Below are 25,084 nucleotides of genomic sequence, written 5' to 3' on the forward strand. Positions count from 1 at the left end.
AAGTTTATGCAAATTACAGAATGTGACCTCTTGATATCTTTTCAACAATAACACCTCTTATTTTTGCTCTTGCACTTTTCATAAGAATTGGTCAGTCTTCATCAGACTCAACTGTGTTTTTATCTGTGCTAACATTAGCATCTTAGCAGGCCTCAAATTAATGTTGTAACATGTAGTTCTGATTTTGACAATGCAGACAGCAAGGTGTTGACCAGAGATAAGTCTACCAAACAAGTCACAATTTAATATACCTATAATATTCATTAATTACCTCCCTGTTGTATAATTATTTTTGCTATCTTGCCATCATAGTTCGCTTGTTATCACACCAACCTAACAAAAGCCTTAACAGGACAACTGTATGCATGCTAATATTAAGCATGTAGCATTTGTTAGCATGTTAGCAGTAAAGACCTATAAGCTTAAATAATCTTTAAGCTATCCATTAAGTATGTATATAAATAGAAAGACAGATATATAAAGTAAAACGGGAGATCATCTTTATTCTACACATGTATCAGATCTTCATCTTCTTTCCCTGTTGGGTAGCTCAAATTTCCATGCTATTACATACTGCTCGCACTTCTGCTTGCAGTTGCACGGACTCACAGAGAGAGAGATTGATTTGGAGATGAAGAGCCTGAAATGAAATACAAGGTGAGAGACAATGTCAAGAGATACAGTGAAAATCACAGGGACACCAACAGGAAACCTGCAACCCACTATATTTCCATTTTATTTTCATTCATGCATAATTGAGTTATAAGACACATAGGTTATGTATGGCTGAGCAGAAGAAAAAAAAAAGAAAATCAACCACTATGTAAATAACACAAGAAAAAAAAAACAATGTTTTCCAGTGGCACAGAATCCCTCCATTATCACCCTCATGGAAAATGTCAGATATAATTTATTCTGCGGCTGCCAGGTAGCTCGGGGAAGCTTTGCTGCCTAATATTTAAAACCTATCGCGGCTGAGCAGATGTTTGCCCATGGAAATGGCAGAGTAAATACTGTTTGTTTAAAGGCCTAGTACATGGCGAGACGAGCACAAACAGATTGTAATAGTCTTGGAATTACCTAAACATACATAATAAAATACTTGTCTGGGGTGTAGTTGTTCTGCCGCACATTTAGTTGTATAATGCCTTTGTTACTGATGTGAAATGTCTGCATATTACTGCCAGCTAACCTCATCTAACAGCACAGGTTCAGCTGAGTTATTTCTCCTGAGCTATTCAAGACATCCATTGTCTAATCCAGACTTATGAGACCTTCAATCCTATTTCAATAATGTATTTTAGCTTTGAACAGCCTACACTCCAGCAGTCCTTTGGATTTCTTACAGTTAAAGGTGTTAAAGATTTTAAGTTTCAGCTAATCTAATATAATATATTTAACAGTTTTATTATAGTTAAAGCCTTCTAAGACTATAATGATTTATTTCTTAAATTCTGATCCTTCCGACTGACTGTCCACACTGTTATTAGCAAGTTATCAGATCAGATTTCAGGCATCATGGATACTCAATTACACTATTTGCCCTGAGCACTGTGATAATGATGTGGGTGTTTGCACATACAAAATGTACGACGGTGATTAGTTTTACTACTACTCAATAAAAACAGAAAGCTCCAAACTAGAAGAGGAATGTAGATGTACCCTCACTATGTTTGTTCTGAATCATTAATCTGGATAAAAAGAAACAAAACTGTAAAATGGTAATATAATATGTCTACCTTCAGTGATATAACTGGAGCGGAGTCTCAGCATAACGCAACACAATTCAACAGCACCACAAACTGCAGTCTCCAAAAGTACCATAAAGTTGAATCAACACCTCTTTAAATGAATGTCACCAAAAATCCTGGCCGGCATCTGTAGTTTTCTGCCTGACAGTAACATGCCCATACTGCCAGAATTTTGCCAGACCACCTGTCATCATATTCACCCCGTCCGAGTGCTGGCCTATACGCCACCTTGAGGCTAAAGGGCTGTCTCTCCTTGGTTTCAAACCAAACACTAGTTCAAAGGGACAAAATCCTGTGGGGGTCAGCAAAACCTCTCACACACTGACAAGAGTAGATGGTCCCTGCATTTACTGCATATCTTTCTCTGCTATGCTCACGCATAATCAGTTAATGCTATCACCCTGATGGTGATCTGTCTGGTTGACATCAAGACTTTGGAGTTGGATACATGTCCAAATAATAAATAATTATTTTTTTAACATTACAAGTTTGCATTTGTTACATTTCTAGCACTGCCTAGACCAATGCTTTCTAAACTTTTTCTGTCATGCCTCCGCTTGGAAGCCAGAAAATTTCACGCCGGATTGAAGAACTTAAAGTCATATGAGATCTAAGAAAAAGCAATGATATTTGCAATCCAACGATTCCAACAATTCTGTTTAATGAGTTTCATGGAGTTGTTAATTTGGCCAAATATCGGCTCTTAGTCTATACTTAATTACTGTTGAGGATGTGTTTTAAAGATAAGGTGGCACTAAACTGATACCTAATTAAGACTGCTGCATCAGAAAAATTGGTAAACAACACTTACAACAAAATAATAACAAACAAATCGATGAAATACAACAATGTAAGAGTCAAAAGGGAACAGTTAGTGCAATTAGAGTTGAAATAATTAAAGGAGCTATTTCTAAGTTTTGCTATTGCTACATAGCCAATGTTAGCATTAACAGCTGTTTTCTACAAGTCTTAACAAGAACTTCAGCCATCATTCTGCCTTTAAACTTTTTTCATGGCAGACTGACCTACAATTATTCAGCCCCGGCTGAGCGGGCCTGAGCTAACTGGTTAGCATGCTAAGTTCAGCGGAAGAAAAAGAGGTGATGGAAATAGAAGCAAAACAAAAGGGACTGCACTGGAGAAAGTTCTTGACAAGAGAAGGAATGAAATTTGTTTCTGAACTCGCAACATTTCTTCTAGTCTGGTAAATAAACAGCTGTTAATGCTAAAATTAGTCATGCAGCATTAGTAAAACTTACAAATTGCTCCATTAAATGATAATAGGTTCAATAATAAGAAAATGTAAGGGTTATGTAAAGGCATGTTATCAACATATTCAACACTACAGTATAAATTAAGTAAAAAACTAAATATAATAATTTGTTTTTGTTTTTTTTTGTTGCTATGACACCTGAAACAACTTGTGAACACAATACTGACATATCATCACCCTTTAAAGTTTATATGATGAACTTCGCAAACAGTTGTTTATTTAAACATCCATCATATATGGGGCAACATTAAAATTAATGTTATGTTTCTGACCACCTGATCAATGTAAGTGTATTATATATTCACTCTCTTTTTGGTCACTACTGACTCCTGAGGGCAATATCTGGCTCTTTACCAATAAATGCTCCACCATGTTCTCTAACTGTGTCTGGCTGCAGTTCAGTGCCGAGCACATACTGTACATAGTGTACTTTGAGCTTTCAGAGCTTTTTCATGGAAAACAGCTGTCTGGTGCTGCTGAAAACGACAGTACCAGAGCAGTGAGAGTGAACCAAAATACTAAAATTGCAGCTTGACAGCTGAACAATCAGCTGACACTGACTGTAATGCTGCGTCAAGCTGAGGGGAGCGACAGATTTGGTTGATAATTCTCTGCAGGTTCATCGCTATGACTGATTCCTTTCACATTGTCCCATTGTTTTCACATTGTCATTTTATACACTGTTACTCAAGAATATTGACTAAAGCTGCTTTAAGGTCTTTAAATTAAAGTTTTGTAACGCTCTGTATCTAATAGTAAATAATACATTTTTCAAAAAAATAAAAAATCCAGTTTCCCGTAGTGTTTCAGAAAGGAATGCACTGGATCTACTACCACTTTTCAAAAAAAATTACGCAAGGAGGGGAGGCCTTGTGTTGTGTTTTTTCATCTTATGAATTCAATCAGCCTGTGGGCATGGTTTACTGAACCAACAAGCGAAAACAAAGTGCCTGTAGCTCATATTCCCTAAATAGGAACATCAGAGGAAAGAAAGTCATTGCTGCTGTGATTGAGCTGTATGGTTGCCTGTGGGTGGAGTATACGTCTTCATTAAGCCACTGTGATGAAAAAAGAATTTGCTCCATACCCAAATAAGACTGTGTTCATATTGTGGGTGATTACATACATGCGTTGCCCAAATAGCTCATTAAGCAGTTAAAGATATTAATATCTGAAAATCTTTGAACCATATTCTGTTTTGACATTACACTCATGACAGTATTTATGACTTACTGAAAAAAATTATTTGACAGGCCTTCTTGTTTAAAGTAATTCAGTTTTCAAATATTAAATGAAAACGCACTCAAATAGCCTACTAAATAACTTGGAAAGTATGTTCAACGTTGACTTCATGATGAAATTTCAAGCAACAGTCTTTTTGAACGCATTTCTGACCCCCGTGGAAAAAACACTGCGACATTTTACATTCATGCCTGATCAAATTATATTTTCTTTATCTGTCTTCGCTTTTCTCGCTGCATTAGTGAACCCAAAGGCCAGATCTTTTTTTAAGACATCTTTTAAGTTTGTTGCACTCCAGTTTTATTAAATTCCTGTGGAAAAGTGTATGAATTTTCTAGAAGATTTTCTGGAGGTGTGTGTAGGTGTGTGTGTGTGTGTGTGTGTGTGTGTGTGTGTGTGTGTGTGTGGGTATATGTTTATATATAGCCACTATTGTTTGTGTAGTATGTAGCTCTCACTTCTTTGTGTGCATGTGGTTCTACTCTCTCATTAGTTTTGTCCCTCATGGAAAAAAAAAAACTTAGTTATCATTTAATTAGATTCTATCTCTGTCTCCAGATTTTAATTAAGATATCTTATTAAACGACCTCTCTCTGTTGTGGTGAATTTTGTTGTGGTGAATTGTGGAGTGAAACAAAGGACAATCCTATAGACAAGTCTAGGCTGTTAGCATTTATTTCTTATCAGGATTAATGTGTTGAAAAGCTCTTCTCTTAAATGTTAACTTGTTCAATTGTTCTGTTTCTGTCTGATTACATTTTCACCATAGAGGTTCATTTATGCTTGGTCACCGTACATTTTTGACAGCTGTCTGTCTAAAAAAGATGATTTGTCATTCCTTGCCCTACATTCATACCTTAAAGACAGATAGTAGAGACTGTGAGCTGCAGTTAATCTTTCCCGCTATGCTGCTTCTAGCAATGTGACTGTAGTTCCAGTCATGAATAAACACAGAAATAAATACAAATGAAATACACACGCATTCATATTTATTGGAGTGAATCAGTCTTTTGCTACTTTTATATCAACACTGTTGTAGGAGGTAATAAGTGATACCATGGCAATGACCTGTCCATTTATGATGGAGGATTTATTGATGTACCAAATTCAGCATATAAACAACAGCAACATCAAAAAGATACAGCAGACTTAAAAATACTGAATTTCTGTCAACAGTCGACTGTTTCTAACAAACCTGATTTACATAATTTACGTAACGTCTCCAGGTTCCACTCAGTTTAGATTGTGAAATTGTGAGATTTTAAGTATCACTTTCAGTAGTAACACATACTATGAATATCAATTTGTTCAATGCTGTTGAATCAATGTTCATACTTTTCAAATGTATTTTTATTCAACAGCTTGTCTGTGGCATATCTCCTGTCGCTGTAGGGGCGCTTATTCAGGAAATGCTCCTATAGGTCGTATCAGAGAGTAGGAACAAACAACCTCTACGATCATTTAGGTTGGAGGACTTCTTGGGCAATTCATTCACTTTTAAATGTGAAACTGCTCCAGGAAGCAGCGGAAGGTTGAAAAACAAACTGTTTAACAAACTGTTTTCAGGCTCTAGTCACACACTGGCAGTGTTTTGTAACCATTTTCAATTTCTGGAGAAGGTCAAACCTGACCAGCTGTTCCACAAACACATCTGATAACAGACTAGACAGTAAGGAGATCACAGATAAGAATTACAACAGCAGGTGAGCATCACTGTTATCACAAGGCACAAAAGCCTGCAGAACACATTTTTATTCCTTCCAATTAAGTTTCTGGAAAATCCCCATCTTCACATCCTGGGTGGACGATAATCATGGGTTACACTAATGTGGGTTACAAATGGCAAGTGAAATGACATTTTTCATGCAGTTCTGGTACATGAAGACATGCGTCTGCTTCCCCGCACAGAAATATAATTATCTATTACAAATATCATGCTTAATTATAATGTAATTAGTAAAGAATATTTCATATTACATAATGAGGAAACGAAATTGGTTAAATTAGCCACAGTAGAAATGAAATGTTGTAAATTATATCAGAGATGTTTCTTTGTGTCTAAGAAACCCAAAGAGAAGGATGCAAGAGAATTATAAGCAATGGCTTCTCCCTGTTGTTGGAATACTTTCCCCAAAAAGTTAGTGCCAAAATCTCTTTTCGATTTAAGAGTAATGCCCTAAAAAGTTAAGAAGGAATAATTATATTTTAATCTGTTGCAAGTTACATGCTGTATGTGAGATACTTAACTCCACATGGAAAAAAACAAAAAAACAAAGTAAGTGTTGGAGGTTTAGAAGTGTAGAAGTGCCATCAGCCCACTGAATGATCCCTGTGCTCCAGGATACATTTGAGGCCACTTACGCTCTACCTGCTGCATCACAAATACCTCATCTCTCTCTTTTTCCCATCCTCCATCTCTTTATGTGGACTCCTGAAGTGGGATGCCACTCCTCTCGAGTGATACAACAGTAGCTCCTTGGGTCTCCTGAGCCTCTCTGGCAGCCTACTTTCTCCTGTAACCTACTTAGGAGGCTTTTTAAAAAGATCCCAAAGAAAGCTTTTTCATTTCTGTTCTCATCTCACACTCTCTAAAGGAGCCAGATGGAGAGACAGCTGATTGGAGGTTGGGCGTGAGGAGGAATACACCGTAAGTCAAGGTGGACATGTGGGGAAAGTAGTTAGTGGAAGAATGTGGCTGGACAGTAGAAGCGTAAATACAAGCGGCAGTGTGTGTTTACTAGGAATCTTGTCAGCTAACTAGAGGTCCAATGAGGTGTGAAATAAACAGTGTTTTGTGAGAATTTGCTTTCTGGAGGAGGAACAGTGTGCAGTAGCTGCTTCAATTTGCTCTCAGTAATCAATAACAGTAACACTAATTTACAGCTTTGCAACAAGCCTTCATCATGTTGAACAGTCACAATACTCACTAAACTGGATGTCCCATCTACTGTAAAACATTTTTCCATGGCTAAATCTTGGCACTTTTTTTTCCTTTTGCAGCATTGTGGATTGTGAAATTATTGCCAATCATCTAAAAATTGTATACTTTTCAAGCTAACAAATGAGGAATGTTATGTTCCTCTTTTTAAGTTTGTTGAAGCAGTCCCTAAACATTCTTGTTTATGTTCATCCCTGTATCCTGTATTTTGAATATGAAATGTAGCAGCTGCTTTGAGAGGGTTATCCAGAAGGGCGGCTACAATCCAGTAAACCACTCAGCACACTTCTTACTCGCTTGTGATCGGCTGCATCTGGTTTACCATCTGTGATGGATATAGGTCTCTTCTCTCTGACACGCATCAGCTCTTCTCTTTTTTTTCCCCACCCGTCTTTCCTGCCAATCCTTTCCCTTCTTTCTTTCTTTTTGTTGTGTCCGTCTTGTTGTAATGCAGCAACAGTGGCTGCCTGGCAGTAGTCTGGTACACAAATAGTTCTTTGAAAGAGAAGATTGATAATTGAAAAATGAAATTAGGTAGGTGCTTTAACAAATTCTTGTGTTAAATCTCAAGGACAGCAGATGAAACGTATCAGCCGTTTGAAGAGGATAGTGGAAAGTGATTGGTTTTAATCTCAAAACTCGCTCAGAAAAGAGTAAAGTGAATGAGTAACCCACTTTCCTCTCTTGAGAGGTCCTATTGAATAGCCCCTCAGCAAGACACTGAACTCACAACTGCTCCCCTGGAGTTGATCATGGCCAACAATGCAGAGGCTCCTATACCACGATCATTCCTGTGTGCAAGACAAACTCTTAGACAAACTCTAGACTTATCTTACACAAATAGGTAAAACTGATGACCTGGGGCACACTTGCTCCTCTGCACCTTAACAAGCATCTGTTATTATCAATAATAACAGATGTCTCAGTTGTTCAGCTGTTTGCTGTTGTATTACATGTTGTTTTGTTGTAAATCTTGTCATCAAAACAGGTAACATGTATAAAGATTTAGGCATGGCTATAGGGATGAAAATGTTCGTCTTTTTGTCGGGCTAGCACTAGACTTGTCCTCCAGCACCACCAGATGATTGACATTTTTCTTTGTTTTGTTTTTTGTGAGGTGTCCCATCAGCTAGTCACCCTTCACGATGAATAGCAATAACTTTACTGAAACCTGTACCTTTCATTGAGCATCATCATCATTGAATATGTCCAATATTATGACGAAATATCCGCAAAACCAATGACATTCCCATCACCCACAACTGTACATTGCTAATTAGCAAATGTTAGCATGACAGCCAGCCTCACACTGGCTATAGACCCCTAACATCAATTCATTGTTTCGTCACTTGTCCAAGTCCGTTAAGATATGTGTGTAGCGCAGAATTTGTGACCGTGTCCACACCACAAGTGCACTGCCTGCACATGTGCTGGGACAGTAAAGTAAAGTGGATTGTCCATGTCTGTCCTGAAGTTTGATCTAGGCTTTAGTCTTGTTCTTTAACTGACTGGTGCTTACATACACCATGTTTGTCAGACAAATCAAATAAGTTAGGTGTGTAGTGTTGTAGTCGCTGTCGTTAGGTGAATAAAATAGACTTGAAGCCTAAAAATACACTTTGAGTCATGTTTATGGGAACATGCACAACTCAAGTCGTTGTGTGGCCTGTGTAGACAGCTGTATTGATCCAACTTGTATCAGTGTATCAGTCCTGACAGATGCACAATAGATGGACAGCTGAAAGAAGCGGTTGAAAAGCCTCCTGTGTCTGGGCCATTCGGCTTTTTTGCATGAGCTAAACACTGTATCACTCGCAACACTGAACTTACATTTCCTGGGTTATCCAGTCCCCATGCTTCTGATTAGAGGCAGTGGAGACTAGCAGTTCAGTAACGTTGGAGTCACACTTTTGGAGAGTTTTATTGTCAACTTCCACTCCACCCAAGCTGGTTTAATATGACAAATGGCCCATGCACAAACAGGAACAGGGTTGTTTCAACGCTGAACATTATCATAGACCATGCCCACTGTTTTGAGAATTTGGTCAGTATAATTGTTTCTGGCTGGCATTAGGTTTCCCTCAAAACAGCAATTGCTAAATGCAAAATGCTTGCACAACAAAGTAATGTGTGGGACAGTGGATAGGCATGTTATATCCAGCTGTCCTTTGATATTACATCAATTCGGTCTGGTTCCTGTACAGTCAGTGTCGAGTTTGTTATTACTCCATTGACGGAGCTCAGGCACAGAATTACCAGATTGGTACATTAGGGAGAGAATAGCAGGACAGCACTTCCTGCTTATTAATTGCCACATTTTCATTTCCTTGCCCCTGATACGGCACTGGAGGCGAGCTCCCAGATCCACTGCTAATTGTCTACCATTCCGGCATATCATGGTGGAGGAACTTGGAGTGGAGATTAAGAGGAGGAAGAGAAGCAGAACTCGAGCAGAGATGATAAGCTAATTGGTTGTGGGTTAAATCGTTGGCTCCAATTATGACTCCTCTTGTCCAACATTAGATTCACCAGATGTCATGTTCTCGTATCAGAAAGTACACAGGGAAAGACAATTGGAAAGTAGAGAGTCCATAATAACTCAGCTCTGGGAATTTTTCCCGACTTTTGGGACATATAAAGGTGGAAAGGTCAAAGTTGTGTACTCACTGTACACGAAGATGACGATTAGGAACGAGATGTCATTGTTAAAACCTATGTTCTTGTTAGACCATACAGGAAAGTGTTTCACGGAAACAAACATGTTCACACTGAAATCAAATGATAGACTTTACACTACAATATTCTGGGGTGTCAGGCCACAAGCGTTATATTTTACCAAGTCCCGCTGCCATTGAGTTTAATAAGCTGGGTAATTCTTATGCGGTGGAAGCTGCAGCGTGTCTTTTGAAAGAAGTGACATAGTCAAAACGAGTCAGCGAACAATGGCTCTGATTCATCAAGCAATGTGAAGAAGTTTTGTACAGAAAGGATTTGAAGTATTTGCAGTCAAATACATCAGTTCCTGATTAAAACACTAACCGAGTCTGTGCAAACATTTGGCCAGATTTTACCCAGTATTTCATCATTTTTGCACACATAAATGTTAATTATTCAGCCCCGATAACTCTGTCTGCCATTCACTACAGTCAACACTGTAAATCCTTTGCTCGGCAGGAGGAAGAATGTGATTTAGAACAAAGCTTATTGAATGATGCTGTATTTTGTAGCGCTGTTTATAATGGACTCTGGCAATAATCTGTCATTGTCTGCATCCACTGAAATGCCAGGTTTAGCAGGCTTAATGTTGTTCATTGTAGTGTTTTTATCACAATAAAAGAAGCCAATACCGATCCTGTTGCCTTGCTCAGCACTGATACATAATTGTTCCTGAATGTTCTGCTGCCCCAGCACTTCTCTGAGCTGCAAATGCTGCTACATCTCTGCGGCAGAGTGAAACACAAAAGACAAATATAAATTTCCTGTCACATCCTCAGGACCCACACTATGCTTCATTACTTCTGATGATTGTGTAGCTGAAATTGTCAATGAAACCTGTTTGACAGCATAGAAACAAGCTCCATAAAGAAGCCTGGGCAGCCTTGATAAACAAAGCAAGAGAGCAGTGATTCAGAGGTGGAATCCACGAGGGTGGAGAGAGGGGAAATTGAAAATACATCCAGTATTATTCTGATATAAAGTTGCAGGACTAACAATTTTTTTTGTATTTTCATCCTAATCTCATGTGTTGGATTCAAACCGACTGACCGAAGCTGCAAAAAATGTCAAAAATTGCTTGAGGAAAACAAACTTCATGAGCTGGTGCACGTACATGGAGGTTGATGTATTGATGTCTACACAGGTTTCAGCTGTGTTCTTCAGTTCTTCTTCAAGGGAACTGACACACTTCACTTCTTATTAGAAAAGTTGTAAACACAAGCCGCGTAACTGCTTCATCCCAGAGCATATTTGTACACTTCAAGACTATTTTCTTCTGTTTTACCTCCAGTGATTCCGTACTGGGCTCTGAGTGCTGCCAAAACACAGGTGACCTACAACTTGATACTGTGCCTGAACGCATCCTGTGCAGAAACACACACAGAGCACCAAAGCCACTGCTCCGCTAACATGCTGCTCTCACCACGCCACCTGTGTAGACACGGTGTTATGCCGCCCGCTCTGCTCCATTTGTCGACAACTTTTCATTCTCAAAAATGTCAACAAAGAGTAAAAAAGAAGAACTGCACAACTAAAAGTCCTGCTGCTGGTAATCAGATTAAATCAAAACAAATTCAGCACTGTCAGTAGTCGTATTAAAGTACAACACAATGATGAGAAAATATTATTAGCGCTGTAGACGCTCTGTCGTTACAGGGCTGTGCAGTGCCAAATATAAAGAGGGAATATATATAATAATAAACTAAAACTAAAATGATAAATTGGTAGATGGGAGGCAGTCAAAGTAATGCGAGAGTCACAGAGATGGATGAGAGGATTTTTTCCGTGTTGTTATAATGCAGAGTAGGTTAGGATGATCCACTGGACAGTGACCTGCAGAAAGACCCTGAGGCAGTTGTTGGCGTGTGAGAATTTTTCCCGAACAACTTCTGATTTTTTGTCATGCTAAAAGAAAAATACTCTGGAAAAAAAACATTGCTGAACCTGGACATTAAATTGGCTTTCAGAAACATAGGCTATTTAAACGCCAAATTAAATCAGATTAGGGCATCAATAATCCTCAAATCAATCAGACTTCTGGCAGACTTATCTATACATGACACATTTAATGACCAACGTTAAACCATGAGAGACAAGACACGATAGGACATGCTAGGACAGAAGACAGGGAAAAAAAGAGAGAAAAAAACAAAGAGAATAAGAGTTAAATACAGTTGCCAGACTAAAATTGAAAATAAACATAATAGATACAAATCAGATCAAGTCAGTTATAATGAACGTTATTCATTTATCTCTTTTTAAGAAAGAGAAAAAAGGGGCCGATAGTTGAAGTTAGAAGTACAACACAGGAGCTCCTGTTCCTGTCCAAGTGGTTCTTGCATCAGGCCCCGTCATTATTATAAGACTTTCTCTGGCTACTTTGCTGATTTAAAGTCTTCTCGCCTTAAAGCAATGAACAATGTTAAGTTCAAATACGTGTAACTCCATATCAGGTTATGTTGAGGAAGGACAATTTGTTTGAAATCCACAGAGCGGCAGAGAAAAAAAACTGGATGGAGAAAAAAACATGAATAACCCAGGAGAGGATGGTGGCTTTACTAGGCAGCATGAGAGCGCTCTGGCTGTGTGAATATTAAGCAGGGAGTTGAAAAGGACAATGCTTGATTAGGAAATGTTCCCTGGAGAAATAAAGGTTAAGAAAAACGGCCTAATTCACTGTTTTTATTTTTTGCTATCGTGCAGGTGTTGGTCACTCATACATCATCCTTTGGCCAAAAATGAACCCCAGTTGAACCTTCTTTATTCATGCTAATAATAATAAACTTACTATAGTTAAGGTCATCTTCTTCAGCCCTCTGTGGCAGGTTACTTTGCCCTTGATGTCAACTTTCCCTGTTGAGACAGACCGGCTTCTAATTCAAAAAGGAGCTCACATAGGTCATGATGGATGGTGCTTTCTTTCCAGTGGCAGCAGGTCACACCGACTAATATCCTGCATCGGTCACATGCCTGTCTGTGTAATAACAGACTTCATGCTGTTTCTTTTCCTCCTGTTTAATCCCATCCCACCCTGTCTTTTGTTCCTCCCTCCCTGTTTCCATTGTTATCACCCCCTCTCCTGCTTCGTTCAGTAGAAAACAGAAAGGTGAGATTGTGTGTGAATGTCGGTACAGCAGGTTGTGTACCCTCGCAGTCCCCTCGGGGTAAATGGTCAGGTCAGCCATTTCTCATGTTCACTTTCTTGGGGTTTGGTAGAGCAGATTGGTTTCTGTGTCGGCTCTGCACTGATGAGAGGAAAAGAGAGGGTCGTAAATGTGTCGTCGCGGGTGAAAGAGTGGTGCTACAAGGGGGGTGTTTGACCTGCGAACGCTGCTTTATCTGTAGGGAAAGACAAGCATGAAGTGATGTTAAATTCTACACATCGGCCTATTTAACATGCAGCATCCAACTTTACACTTTGAAAAGATTTAATTGTCGTTAAACAATAAAACACTATTGTAGAAGAGGTGTAAATGTAAAAGAATTTTGAATGCAAAATGTGCAGTTCTCATAAAATCTTAATAATGCTATTTTATGTTGCTATTGGCCTTACATATTTTTGTAAAATGTTACAATAAACAACTTTGGGCCGGATCCTTCAACTTTGATCTGCCATATTTACCATAGTTGTAAATGCACACAGTTTCCCTGTGCACTGAGGGACTGATACTGACATAATTACACTCAGTGCGTTCACTTTTGTTTAAACCTCCAAATGAAGTGGTTGGGTAATCTGGGTAAAATGTTTAGTTTTTTGCAAACTGTCTGGCAAATTTGTCTCAGCCAATACTTACAAAAATATGATGTAATTAACTGAAGTTATACTTTGAAGTTCTAATCTTTAAGATTTCAGTTCTTTTTCATTTGGTGACACCAAGCAGCTGAAAAATGACCATTCAAGTGCGGAAAACTCCAGTTCCTTGAATGGCCACTTGAGGCTGACTCCAGAAGCAAGTGAATTATCACAGACTCCCATGTTGAAATCCTCAACTTTACAGCAGAAATAAACATGTTTACCGCCTGGTACAAACAGCGGTTTTGGTCTCTACGGATAATTTCCCCCTTTGTGGCAGCTGTACGGGGGGTTCATTTTTATATAACTCCTCTGTTTAAATTTTATTCAGGCTTCAAGTTATGCATAATTGAGGGCGTGGCCGCTTTGAGTGACAGGTCGGTGAGTGTATGCTTGCCACATTTTTTGTATTAGCCAGGAGTCAGATCACAGCCAAGATGGCGATGGTGGAGCCAGCACACTCTGAGCTTCAAAACTGCTCCTTAGAAACCTGACACCCATAGTTACCGTGGTAACAGCAAGTGTAGTCTATTGCTTCAGGTCTCAAAATTAAGCAAAGACTCCTTAAGCAGCTGCTTTGTCCGAAATACAACAGAGGATAACTGTTGTTATCTGTTTAGAGTGAAGCCAAATCAGCTCGCGATGTTCAAATAAAGAAGTCAATAACTGGATTTTCTCCATGATGCCATGTGAAAATGTGATCCAGTTTTATGCTCCAATATTTAAAACTGATCCTATGTTTTAAAAAAAAAAAGAAAAAATGTTTCCCAATGTTTTGACTTAGGCTGAATATCAATGAGGTAAAATTACAAACAGAAATGCTGCATTACATGGATCCATTGTTTCCTGTGAAATGCTTGTGCATGTGAAGACAATTTGAATCCACAACAGGAATATTTGACTCTGCCATAGAGAGCTAATTTAGTGTGAAGACATTAAAATGGCAATTGCTGAAAAAATTGCTGACCATAAACAGTATCGGAAAACGGTTTGTGATTTCATGAAAATCTTGAGGATTATAACTTTAAGACCTTGGGGAGTTGTTTTTTTGTTTTTTTTTGCCAATTCCTCTCACCTACTGGGAGAAAGACACGGAGGAAGATGAGAAAAGTGAAGCTAAAAGTAACTCTCTGTCTAAAAAAGAGGCAATCAATATTAGATTAAAAGAAATTATAGTGTAGAATTATTTTATCTGATATCAATGTCTAATGCAAGTTATTACCTTCATTTGACATAAGTTTTCTTTATGTCCATGTTTTTAAAATGGTCACAAATTGTCTGTTGATCAGCTTTGTTTGGGTGATTGTTTGGAAAATGTCAGTCCACTTTGTCAGATACTCAAACTGTACACAGTGGAATTATCCAGCGCTGATTCTAGCCTGTGTTCATTTATCTTCATGAAAACTATGACGATAAATGTTTGTTGACGACCTATTTTTCACGGCAAAAACAAATAAAAAAATGACCTTTTGAAAACCAGAAATATGATCAATTGCAGCTAATAAAATCTAAACAGTAATGTCAAAGATGGACAAATGTTTCAATGCAATGTCTTTTTCAACAACCTGCATGCATCTGTGGGAGCACACTAGAGCTCATGATTAGTAAAACAGCTCATGATTGAGCCGCTGAACCTGTTCCAGCACTATTAACAACAAACACCTTGCAAAGTTATGTGTCCGTAATGTTACCTGACATTACCTGTTCTTGGAACAAATAGATTTATGGACTAAATGCATTTACAATCCACTGAGAATTAGACAATGAGCAGGAACATATCAGCTGAAACAAACTAGGCAGCACAACGACATTTGTAAAAAGATAAGCTAATGTATCCACCAGTGCTGTGGATATGGAGGTGACGTTAACATTACTTTACTTTTTCAGCTGTCTTCAGTGTTGCTATAGCAACTCCTCTCAATTAAACCCAGAAAATGAACATTACTTTGGTGAACAGGTGAGTGAGTCCACAGGTGTAGTAATGCTAGATTAGCAGGAGCAGCTATATTAGATTAAACAGAACCACTTTCTCTCATCTAAACAGACAGAATTTGGAAATGTGGATTTACTGAGTGGAGTCCGCCTGTGTGCTACTGCAGAGCAGTGACATGGACACATTGCGAGAAACAAATGTAACCGTGGTAACTATACACAAACATGGCGACAACTGCAGCCTCAAAATGCACTGAAGACACAAAAATTAAAAAACTAAATGACTAAAATTTGACTAAAACTAATACACATTTTTGTCAAAAGCCTAAAACTAAATCAAAAACTGCCAAAAATTAACACTGATTCTAGCGGTGTACTGTGAGAGCCATTCAGATTCAAGACAGATTATGTAAACATCATGCAAAGTGATCTCCTGTTAACCTGCACTGTCACACAGCAAATGTGCGTCTGGCAAAAAGCAATCAGAATTCAACAGCTTAGCAAATATTGAGGAGATTTATATAAATGTGTTGCATTTAATCCTTTAAAAACATGAAAGGATCAACCTGCATTTTGCAAATGGTTATTTTCAAAACTTAACATGTGCGTGTGTAGTGTTGAAAACAAATGAAATCATTCACATAACTGTCGTAATTATTACTTTGTTTTGGTGTTTGTGACTTTGAGATCAATTTAGCCTCATTACTGCAAATATATCTCTGTCCAAATGTCCTTTGTCGTACTGGTGTTGCAAGGGCTAAGACGCCCTCTACACTGCTAAAGTCCTTGGTGAATTACGGCAATAAATCCACCATTTTGTTTGTTAGCTTCAAATAAATTGCACTATTTGGACACCAGAGGCATTTGACTATTTACTAAATGTAATGAAGTTCTTGTTGAAGAGTAATGATCTCAGTGTTGGTGCAAAGTACACATGAACTTTACGATTTTGCCCTTCATGTCCTTCCTTTTAAAGTTTTGCCTTGTACTGCAGCCAGTGGCAAAGACGAGAGAGAGAGAGAGAGAGAGAGAGAGAGGTTGAGTTACAGTTCATAACAGAATTTCTTTCTTTCACTGTTTTCTTCTACTTGTCTTCTCATTTAAGAGCCCTAAAGAACCATTTTAAAATGCTCAGCTTTCACTCTCGTATCATGTATTTATTTGTTATGACCTCTAAAGGCTTCTAAAACATGGCTCCAATAATCCATGATGTCCGTTCTGGGACCTGCTTCAGCTGTAGCATCTGTCAGCAACAGTGCGCAGGTATAGCATTAGCAGCTAGGAGAGACTGTCTTCATTCATGGCACATGCCGTGTGACTTCTGATGCTATCCAGCTGTGTTTTTCATAGTACTAAAAAGTGTCTAATTTTTGTTTGTCTGTTTTTTTGATCCATCCATAATTAATGCTTTGGAGTTATTAGCTAACATTGTTTTCCACCAGAGGCCAGTGGGAATCCCACAATGACTCCACTTATCCCTGTTGTCATTCACAATAGCAACACCTTAATTCGCATGCCGTACATCTTAAGTGCTGTCTGCTATGGTAAATTAAAACATGTTTATACAGTAATGTGTTAAAAAGTCAGATGCATGAACTGTGCAAAACAACACTAATGCGGTTTGACTGTCTAATAGGTTTTATTGCAGTGAATTAATGCGCAGGAACGTGATGTGAAATATTTCGGAGTGGGTTTTAATCTGAAATAAATCCATCCTTCAGGTCGTGCTTTTGACTGCAGCCAGGGGTCTTTATTAGATAAGATGCATCACTATCAGTCATTTCTGAAAAAATAAGCAGTATAAATAGTAAGCCACTGTACAGCACATAGATATTTCAACTTTTGATCTTCTTCTTGGCATTCTGGAAATGTTCATATCCACAAGAGCAGGAAGGAAAAACGCCTACCCGCCCTCGAATGTGAGAATGTGTATGTATGTGTGTGTTGATTGATGACTTACATGTCTAGTGACTGTGGTAATTTTATAGGTTTTCATAGTATTTTTCAGGCATTCACATGTAGGCGATCAGTCTTCATGAAATAAATTGACAAATTACAGTCTAAGCTGTAAACACCTATGGGACACCTATATGATTAAAAAAAACACACTAGTTTTGTCCCTATAGCTGTACTTATAACTGATAACCTGTTTTCAGTGTTCGCCATTGCAGTTGAATAAGTTTGACTTGATTTGACTCTGCTGCTTTCAGTTCTGCCTCTCATGAGCAGCCAGATTGACTGTATTGGTGTCGTAGTGCCTTTCTGATGCTGCACGTCCGATCCAATTCTGTTTTGATGCCCATCATAGATCTATTAGGAGCACGCTGCACCGACCATGTGCTGTGGAAGCAACAGCAGAGCTTCTTTTAATGAAGAGCAGAACAAGCAAGAGATTGGAAAGGATAAAACACACGACTGAGTAAATTCCCTCACAATTGATTTTTCCACCCGCTTAGGTCTCTGTTTTAAACTGTGGCAGATGGAAAAAGCAAAATAATGAATGACTGTAGAAGATCATTTACCAGAGACAAAGCTGTACGGCTGTGTTTTGTACCTCGTTGCATTATTTAACTACTCGTTCAGCCTTTCCGTGAACAATTCATTGTTCACCTAATAAATTGCATACTGACCTGTATGTCATGGTAGCATTTGTACGTCAGGATATTGATTTGAAAAGGTTAACAGCTGAGTCCAGCATCAAGGCAAATCCATATATTCACCATATTTGCTGATTCAGGAGACAAGCACCTCTCTGACCTGCTGTGTTTTGCATTATTTATACACAAACATTTATATTCCTGATTGTGATTGTCAGTGACTCCCTAATTAATCAAAATTATTTGAATGAGAAGCGGTTTCTTACTCTTGACATTTCACACTGCAGCTGTCGTGTTTTCCAGCCTGCTTCTCCACCGCTGAGTGAAACTGATGCAAATTTATATATCCGTTTATGCAAAATACACCCATGGGATTAGCCGCAATGCCTCACAAAATAATATGGACTGCTGCAAATAAATAAATACATGCTGGTGTTGTAAGTGACCTGGCTTGGGACAAAATTGCAAACAATTACATACACCACATACCGTTGTAGAGGGCGCGACACACCAGACACAAAGGAAAATAAACATTTATAATGGGAAAGTTGAGGAAATCATTTTATGTCCATATGGATGCAATCAGTCATTGGTTGGCTGCTTTTGTTTAACCCTTATTGACCCAGCTCCTTTTGGGAATGGTCCAACTAAAGTACATAACAAATTGATTTTTTTTTGGGGGGGGGGGTCCTTGTATTGAATGGACATGAAGTTTTAGTTTGATTAACTACATTGTTGAATTGTCCCACTGCTTTGACATTAGGGAGACACCACTATTTTGACATTAACAAATGCCTGTTCTATTTTTAAAATGAGCGCAATTAATGAAAAGACGAGAATCTGATCAGTCATTACAAATATTACATATTCATATTCAGGGAACGATTGATAACACTAGAAGTCCCTGAAAGTTTTGCCTGTAATACTAACATGCCGAAGGCAGAACAGAGGCTGTGAAGACTGCATACATATAGTTTTTATATAAATGCATGGCACTTACAGTTTTACTAATCTGTGTCTGTTTTAGATTCTTAATTTTATTCTTATGTACTTATGTTTCATATTGCGTAATTGCTGTCTTTCTACAGTTTTAATGTCTTCAATTTTTAAATCATTGTATTACAGTACAGTATTTCATTAATAAATCAATATTGTCTCTCTAGTTTTTTTATTCTACATAGCACTTTATTTCTATTAATTATAAGTTTTACTGGTTGAAAAAAATGTACCATAATTATCATATTATCATTATTAGTTGTAGTAGCAGCAGTACATGAGACAATGTAAGACATGGTGCTGTGATTCAATCAAATCTTCATCATTTGGAAGCAAGTGAAAGAACAATAATTCCTTTAAAGACCATGTGCTCTGTGTTGCACAACCTTTTGATTACAAGGTGCATCTACGTTTTATAATGACAGAAAGTGGTTGGTCATAGCATGTGATTAGCACTGAATGAAGAGATGGCTCCAGAGTGAAAGTGAGGTCGACCTCCTTTTATGCCCACATTAAAGTAACCATTCATCATTTAAGTATTTTTGGAGTTCATCTCCTTTAAATATGGCACCCTGTTGTGAACCCACATGCTGAGCAAAGTCTTGAATTATTCCGCTGTATCGCAGTTGTAATGATGTTTGACACATCATAGTGGGTATGCAATGTCAAACGTCATTACAACAAAGCAGTCACAGCCAGGAGAATGTCATCTCTCATCAGCTGACAGACAGAGAGCGGAGCAAACTGTGAAATCATTTGTGTGATTGTCTGTCAGCCAGGAGCAGGACTCAGCAACAATAACAACAAGCCCTATGGTCAAATCTCCGTCGTTTGTTAATAATTTCGACTATTGCCTTCTGTGCCTGCAGTGCACATCAACCTGCCTGCCATGACTTCTACAAAAACCAGAAAAGTTTTACTCACAGGAAGAAGTTTGAGATTTATTCACTATTACTGCCAACATGATTAATAACTCTGAGATCCACCAGCTCACACAGCTCATGTGTAATTCACAATCATAACGGTGGAAGATTTACTAGATGAAATCCTTTGGGTTTTTTTCAAACAGTGGATTCTTGACTTCAAACAGAGATAGACAAAATCAGGCTTCTCAATTCCAGTCAGCAACAGTCAGTTTGAAATGGCAACTGTTACGGGCATATTTTATCAAATGAGAACCCTCTAATAGGATTTCAAAAGTGCTATATATTATGCTAAAAGGCAGGGGTTGAAGCTGCAAGCTTGAGGAAAAAATGTTACTTAGAGAGCATGGGAATAATGACTGTATTGCAAGGTAGAGGTAGTTAGCCCTAGTATTTCATACAGTCCAGAAATGGATGGGAAGTGCAATCCTAACTGGATGCTTAGCTTCCAGAAAAACAAGCTAGACAGAGGCTATAATGGCTTAGAGAGAAAAGCCTATGAAGACGAGGACCAACTGATGTGTTTGGCAAATTTAACGCCATCTCAGATAAAACTGGGCTGAGGGTTGCTAGGGTAGAGTCAACTTCCCCAAATGTTACGTTACATGGCACTCTGATACAGTAGCATCCAGAACCAGCTCCCATGAAGTGAGCAAAGAAAACACAGCTCCTGGTCCTGAAGAGCACTTTTTCTAACATACCTTGTAACTCCCTTAAATAATGTATGTTTTTTGATGATGTGCAGCTTGGCCTTGTAGGTTGTTTTTGGTTTTAAAAAGGCAAAAAGAAAAAAGCACACCAACTCCAAAAACCCTTTAAATTTGAATATGGCTCTTACCTTCTCTTCAATCCTGCCAAGCTTTTGGAAATCCAAGCCTGCTGTGCCAAATTATGGCTGTAATGGACAATCATTGTTTAGCCAACGGTCAACTTAGCTGAGAGCTGAACTTGGTGGAGTGATGGGGCCTGGGCCAGGGAAGAACACATTACATTTTGGGGCAGATCCAGATGATTTAATAAGAATTTTCTTCTCTCAAGTCCTAAAGTGTATGTTGTATGACATTGGCCTTGGTGGAGGTTTACGCTCTCTGAGTGACTTTCTAGTTAAAATGTGATCAGTCAATCATTGCAAGTCAGAAATACTTCTCCATTTTTTTTTTCTTTCAAAGAGGATTTGAGCAATATAATATTCTCTCTCGCACGTATTTATTCAGGCAGAGCAGAAGGCTGGTTTGTGGTAATCCCCCAGCTCTTCAGTTTGTGGGTAGTAAACAGGAGGTAGGTAAGTCTGATGATTATAGTGCTTTCAGCAATCGAGAGTGGGAGCTGTGGGCTATAAAAAAGTGGAAAGCCAGCACCCACCCAAGTTTGGGCAGAGAGTGGCCCTCAAGAGGCACAGTGGTCAACAGTGCATGGGGCTTACCTGTCAAGAGTCTCATTGTGTCTAGAACGCACTGGAGAGGAAACTCAGAGGAGCCAAAGAGGCCAAACAGCCAGAGAGGAAGAGAAAAAAGGGTCTTTTGACAAGTGCAAGTGTTTAAGTTAAACTTTGAGGATCAAAATCAAACCCCTGTGTTTGATCTGTTTTATGCCTCTGCACCGGCAACAGCCGTGGCCCAAGGCTTTACGTTTTTGGGATGTCCGTCCATACGCACGTATGCATGTCCATCTTATTCTAGTAAACACAATGTGTCAGCGCTGTGAGGGAAGGTCTTCGAATCGGTCACAAACGTTCACTAGGACTCAAGGATAAACTGATTAAATTTTGATGGTCAAAGGTCAAAGTCACTGTGACCTCACAAAACACGTTTAGCCACAAGAATTCATATACAAATTACGACAAAATTTCACACAAATGTCTAATAGGATAAAATTATGACAATTTGAATCTTAAAGGGTCAAAGGTGAAATTCACTGTGACGTCATGATAATCAACAAAAACACTTACTGGCCATTACTCACTTAACTCAGGAACAGAAGGGGAGATTATGAACATATTTCACATTTGGTGAGATACTAAACTAGTGACACTAATCTTGGCTATACCCACCTTGAAACTATACTACTATACTATAGGTGTCCTGTGCTGCTGGGTTGAACATGTGTGTGAAGCCTCCACGTTTTAGAATTTGTAGCTTCTTTGCAGCAACATCTATATTTGAAGCATTGTCTACTGTCATGGCTGCAACTTTGTATTCTATCAGAATCTGAGTTATTGGCCAAGGATGTCAACACATACAATCCAAACATACATTTAATACCATTAATTAAACTCTTCACTCCATATCCGAGTCTGGGCATGAGGCGCACAACCGTGAAACAGTAACTCTAGTTTTAGAGCGACCTTGAGAAAATGGGTGGTATGCATTATATGCACTCGTCTCACCTGCTTGTTGCCCCCCACTCTTTTCTAATTCCTCTGTTTTTCTCTCAAAACACTACCTATTGTGCACCAGTAAACATTGTTTCCCATCACTTCACATCACATACTTAAACTTCATGTCAGCAGCCTCTCCAGGAGACGATTCCAGCGTCTTTTCTCACCCACTTACAAGCTTGCCCCACAAGTCTGTGTTTTTATATCAATTTGTTCCACTACACAACAGCAAGGCTTACAGCTTTGGCCAGCAAGTCGAACCTTGTTTTCTTCCAGGCCCTGGCTCCCACTGGAATGGCTTTGTTATGCCCAGACTGAGCTGAATAGATAGCAGCAGTGCTGTTTCTTCGCCTGTGTCCACCTGTTACAGCAGCTATTCATATGTGTAATCGAATTATCAGAAGCCCAAAGGAATCAGAGAACAGGCATTAAAATGAGTCTGCCGTCCTGTTAAAAAAAACAAGGCCATAGGTCAGGAGTATGCAATTAAAGCTCAAAGAGGTGCAGAAATTTCCTCAACAAAATAATAATGATTAAATGTTCTTTTTTTCATTTCAGTGAAAAATAAGGGCTGTGATAAGTACATAGTGTTTTGAAAAGTGTGCAACCTAAGATAAAGTACTTAATTTTATAAATGTTAAAAAAGCGTACCTTGATTTTATCCTTTTCTTTTTTGGTAACTCTTACAGTCTGAACCATTTTCTAATTAACAATCTCAATATATCTAAACAATAACTTTAACATCTCCTTTAACACCTCCACCTCATTTTTCTGACTATGTCTCTCGTCTCGTTTCTCCCCTGTGAGTGTATTTGCAGTTGCAGTGATTGGCTGAGTAGTGTAACGTGATTTACAATGCATGCAATTGGTCTGTGAGTTTCCCCTGAACCAGTGCCGTAAAACTAGAAAGGCTGTATTGGTTAGACTAGAAACACTCTGTCAAAATGTAATAATCCTCAATGATTTATAGGTTAGAGGTGTGGGACAAGACCCAGACACTGTCCTATCTGGACCTGCCGAGCACAAAGCAGCAGACAGACAGTTAGCGACTAGCTGGGGAACATAGTTCAGCACTGTGCTGCTAACTGACTTGACTGACTGACTGACAGGAGGTCAGACACATGACTACAAATGAATCCTAATGTTTTTCTCTATCTATTGGATGTACATGAGCAGCTGTTGTTGAACATAGTTACCATATCAACCTATAAGTCAGTGTCAGTGGTGTGTTTACAGCTCATTTCTGCTGGCCAAAAATCAGTTAAAGCAGATTCAATTCTATACTGAACAGTTCATTTAAAGGGACTTTTCTGTGTCCTTACAACTGTAATTTTCAGATTTATCAAATTCAATAAATGGTATTGTGGGATTTTTAGCAATGCACATAGAACACGTAGACATTCAAATAAAATACTTAGGAGTGCTTCCAGACACAGCCAGAGAAAGATCAGGGAAATACATCTGAGGCTTGCTGGAATAATTCAACCTTGGTGGTTCTGTAGAGTCAGTAATTACTGTATGTTGCCATTCAAATTGGCAAGAATATTCAAAAACTATATCCTCTCTTTTTTCATGTGTCATTTTTTTTTCCTGTGACACGCTCTTCTGCAATATTTTTTTTATGTATAGCATTAAACTTTTTTTCATGCACAAATTGAAAATGGGCATAAAAATAAGCGAATGGAAACATACCTATAGTGTATCCTAAGTAATAAATGTAGGTCAGCACTTTGTCTAACTCCTCTCATTTGTCTCATCTCTAGGTACGGAGACATGGTGCCAAAGACGATCGCTGGAAAGATCTTCGGCTCCATCTGCTCTCTGAGTGGTGTGCTGGTGATCGCCCTGCCCGTCCCCGTCATCGTCTCCAACTTCAGCCGCATCTACCACCAGAACCAGAGAGCAGACAAACGCCGTGCTCAGAAGGTAACAGTCAGCACCTTTAGCCGTCTGTAAGGACAGTCAAAAGAATATGTGTGGGTTGAATAATATGTGTGTGCGTGTGTGTTCGTCTCACAGCGTGTGAGCATAGATACTACCTGACCATTAGAAGTGCACGCTCTTGATTTTCAAAGGGCCAGAGTGGCACAGGGTTATTAGATATTGTTAAGTTAATGAGAGTGAATGGGAGATTGAAGTGTTGAGTAAAAACGCTGGGTGGGTGGACACTAATGGTTGTGCCTGAAAGACCTTTCAAAGGTTGTTCTTTTTAAGATTCAGATCATTAAAATAATGGCAGCGTGTTAAAAGATCTTGATGACAGATGAGTGTCTTTTTTTTTTCAAAATGTACAGAGGACACATTTATAAACTTTGAAAAAAGGTGATGGTGAAAAGGATTGACCCCAATTAGTGATTGTACGTCTGCACTGAAAATCACTGTCCCACAATTTATACACATTTTTACCCCACACACACACACACTTGCACAGGAAATTTGTTGCCCTTCGGACCCACATTAGTCAATGTCCTTCTTCACATGCACACACCCCCCGTCTCTCTGTCTCTGTCTCTGTCTCTCTCTCTCTCTCTCTCTCTCTCTCTTTCT

The 25,084-nt window shown here is 38.7% G+C and overlaps 1 protein-coding gene across 1 annotated transcript in view; it reads left to right on the top strand.

Annotated features, from left to right (window-relative positions):
• The window catches only part of LOC111669674 (A-type voltage-gated potassium channel KCND3-like), a 69,140-nt gene that overhangs the window by 35,702 nt on the left and 8,354 nt on the right, over positions 1 to 25,084 (top strand). Inside the window, exon 2 of the mRNA XM_023426072.2 lies at positions 24,301 to 24,463. Coding sequence (XP_023281840.2) covers positions 24,301 to 24,463 — 163 coding nt within the window. The remainder of the gene's footprint in view (positions 1 to 24,300; positions 24,464 to 25,084) is intronic.

Source organism: Seriola lalandi, unplaced genomic scaffold (assembly GCF_002814215.2).
Source record: "Seriola lalandi dorsalis isolate HSWRI2012SDOR001 ecotype SW California unplaced genomic scaffold, Sedor1 jcf7180002054805, whole genome shotgun sequence".
Classification (NCBI taxonomy): domain Eukaryota; kingdom Metazoa; phylum Chordata; class Actinopteri; order Carangiformes; family Carangidae; genus Seriola; species Seriola lalandi.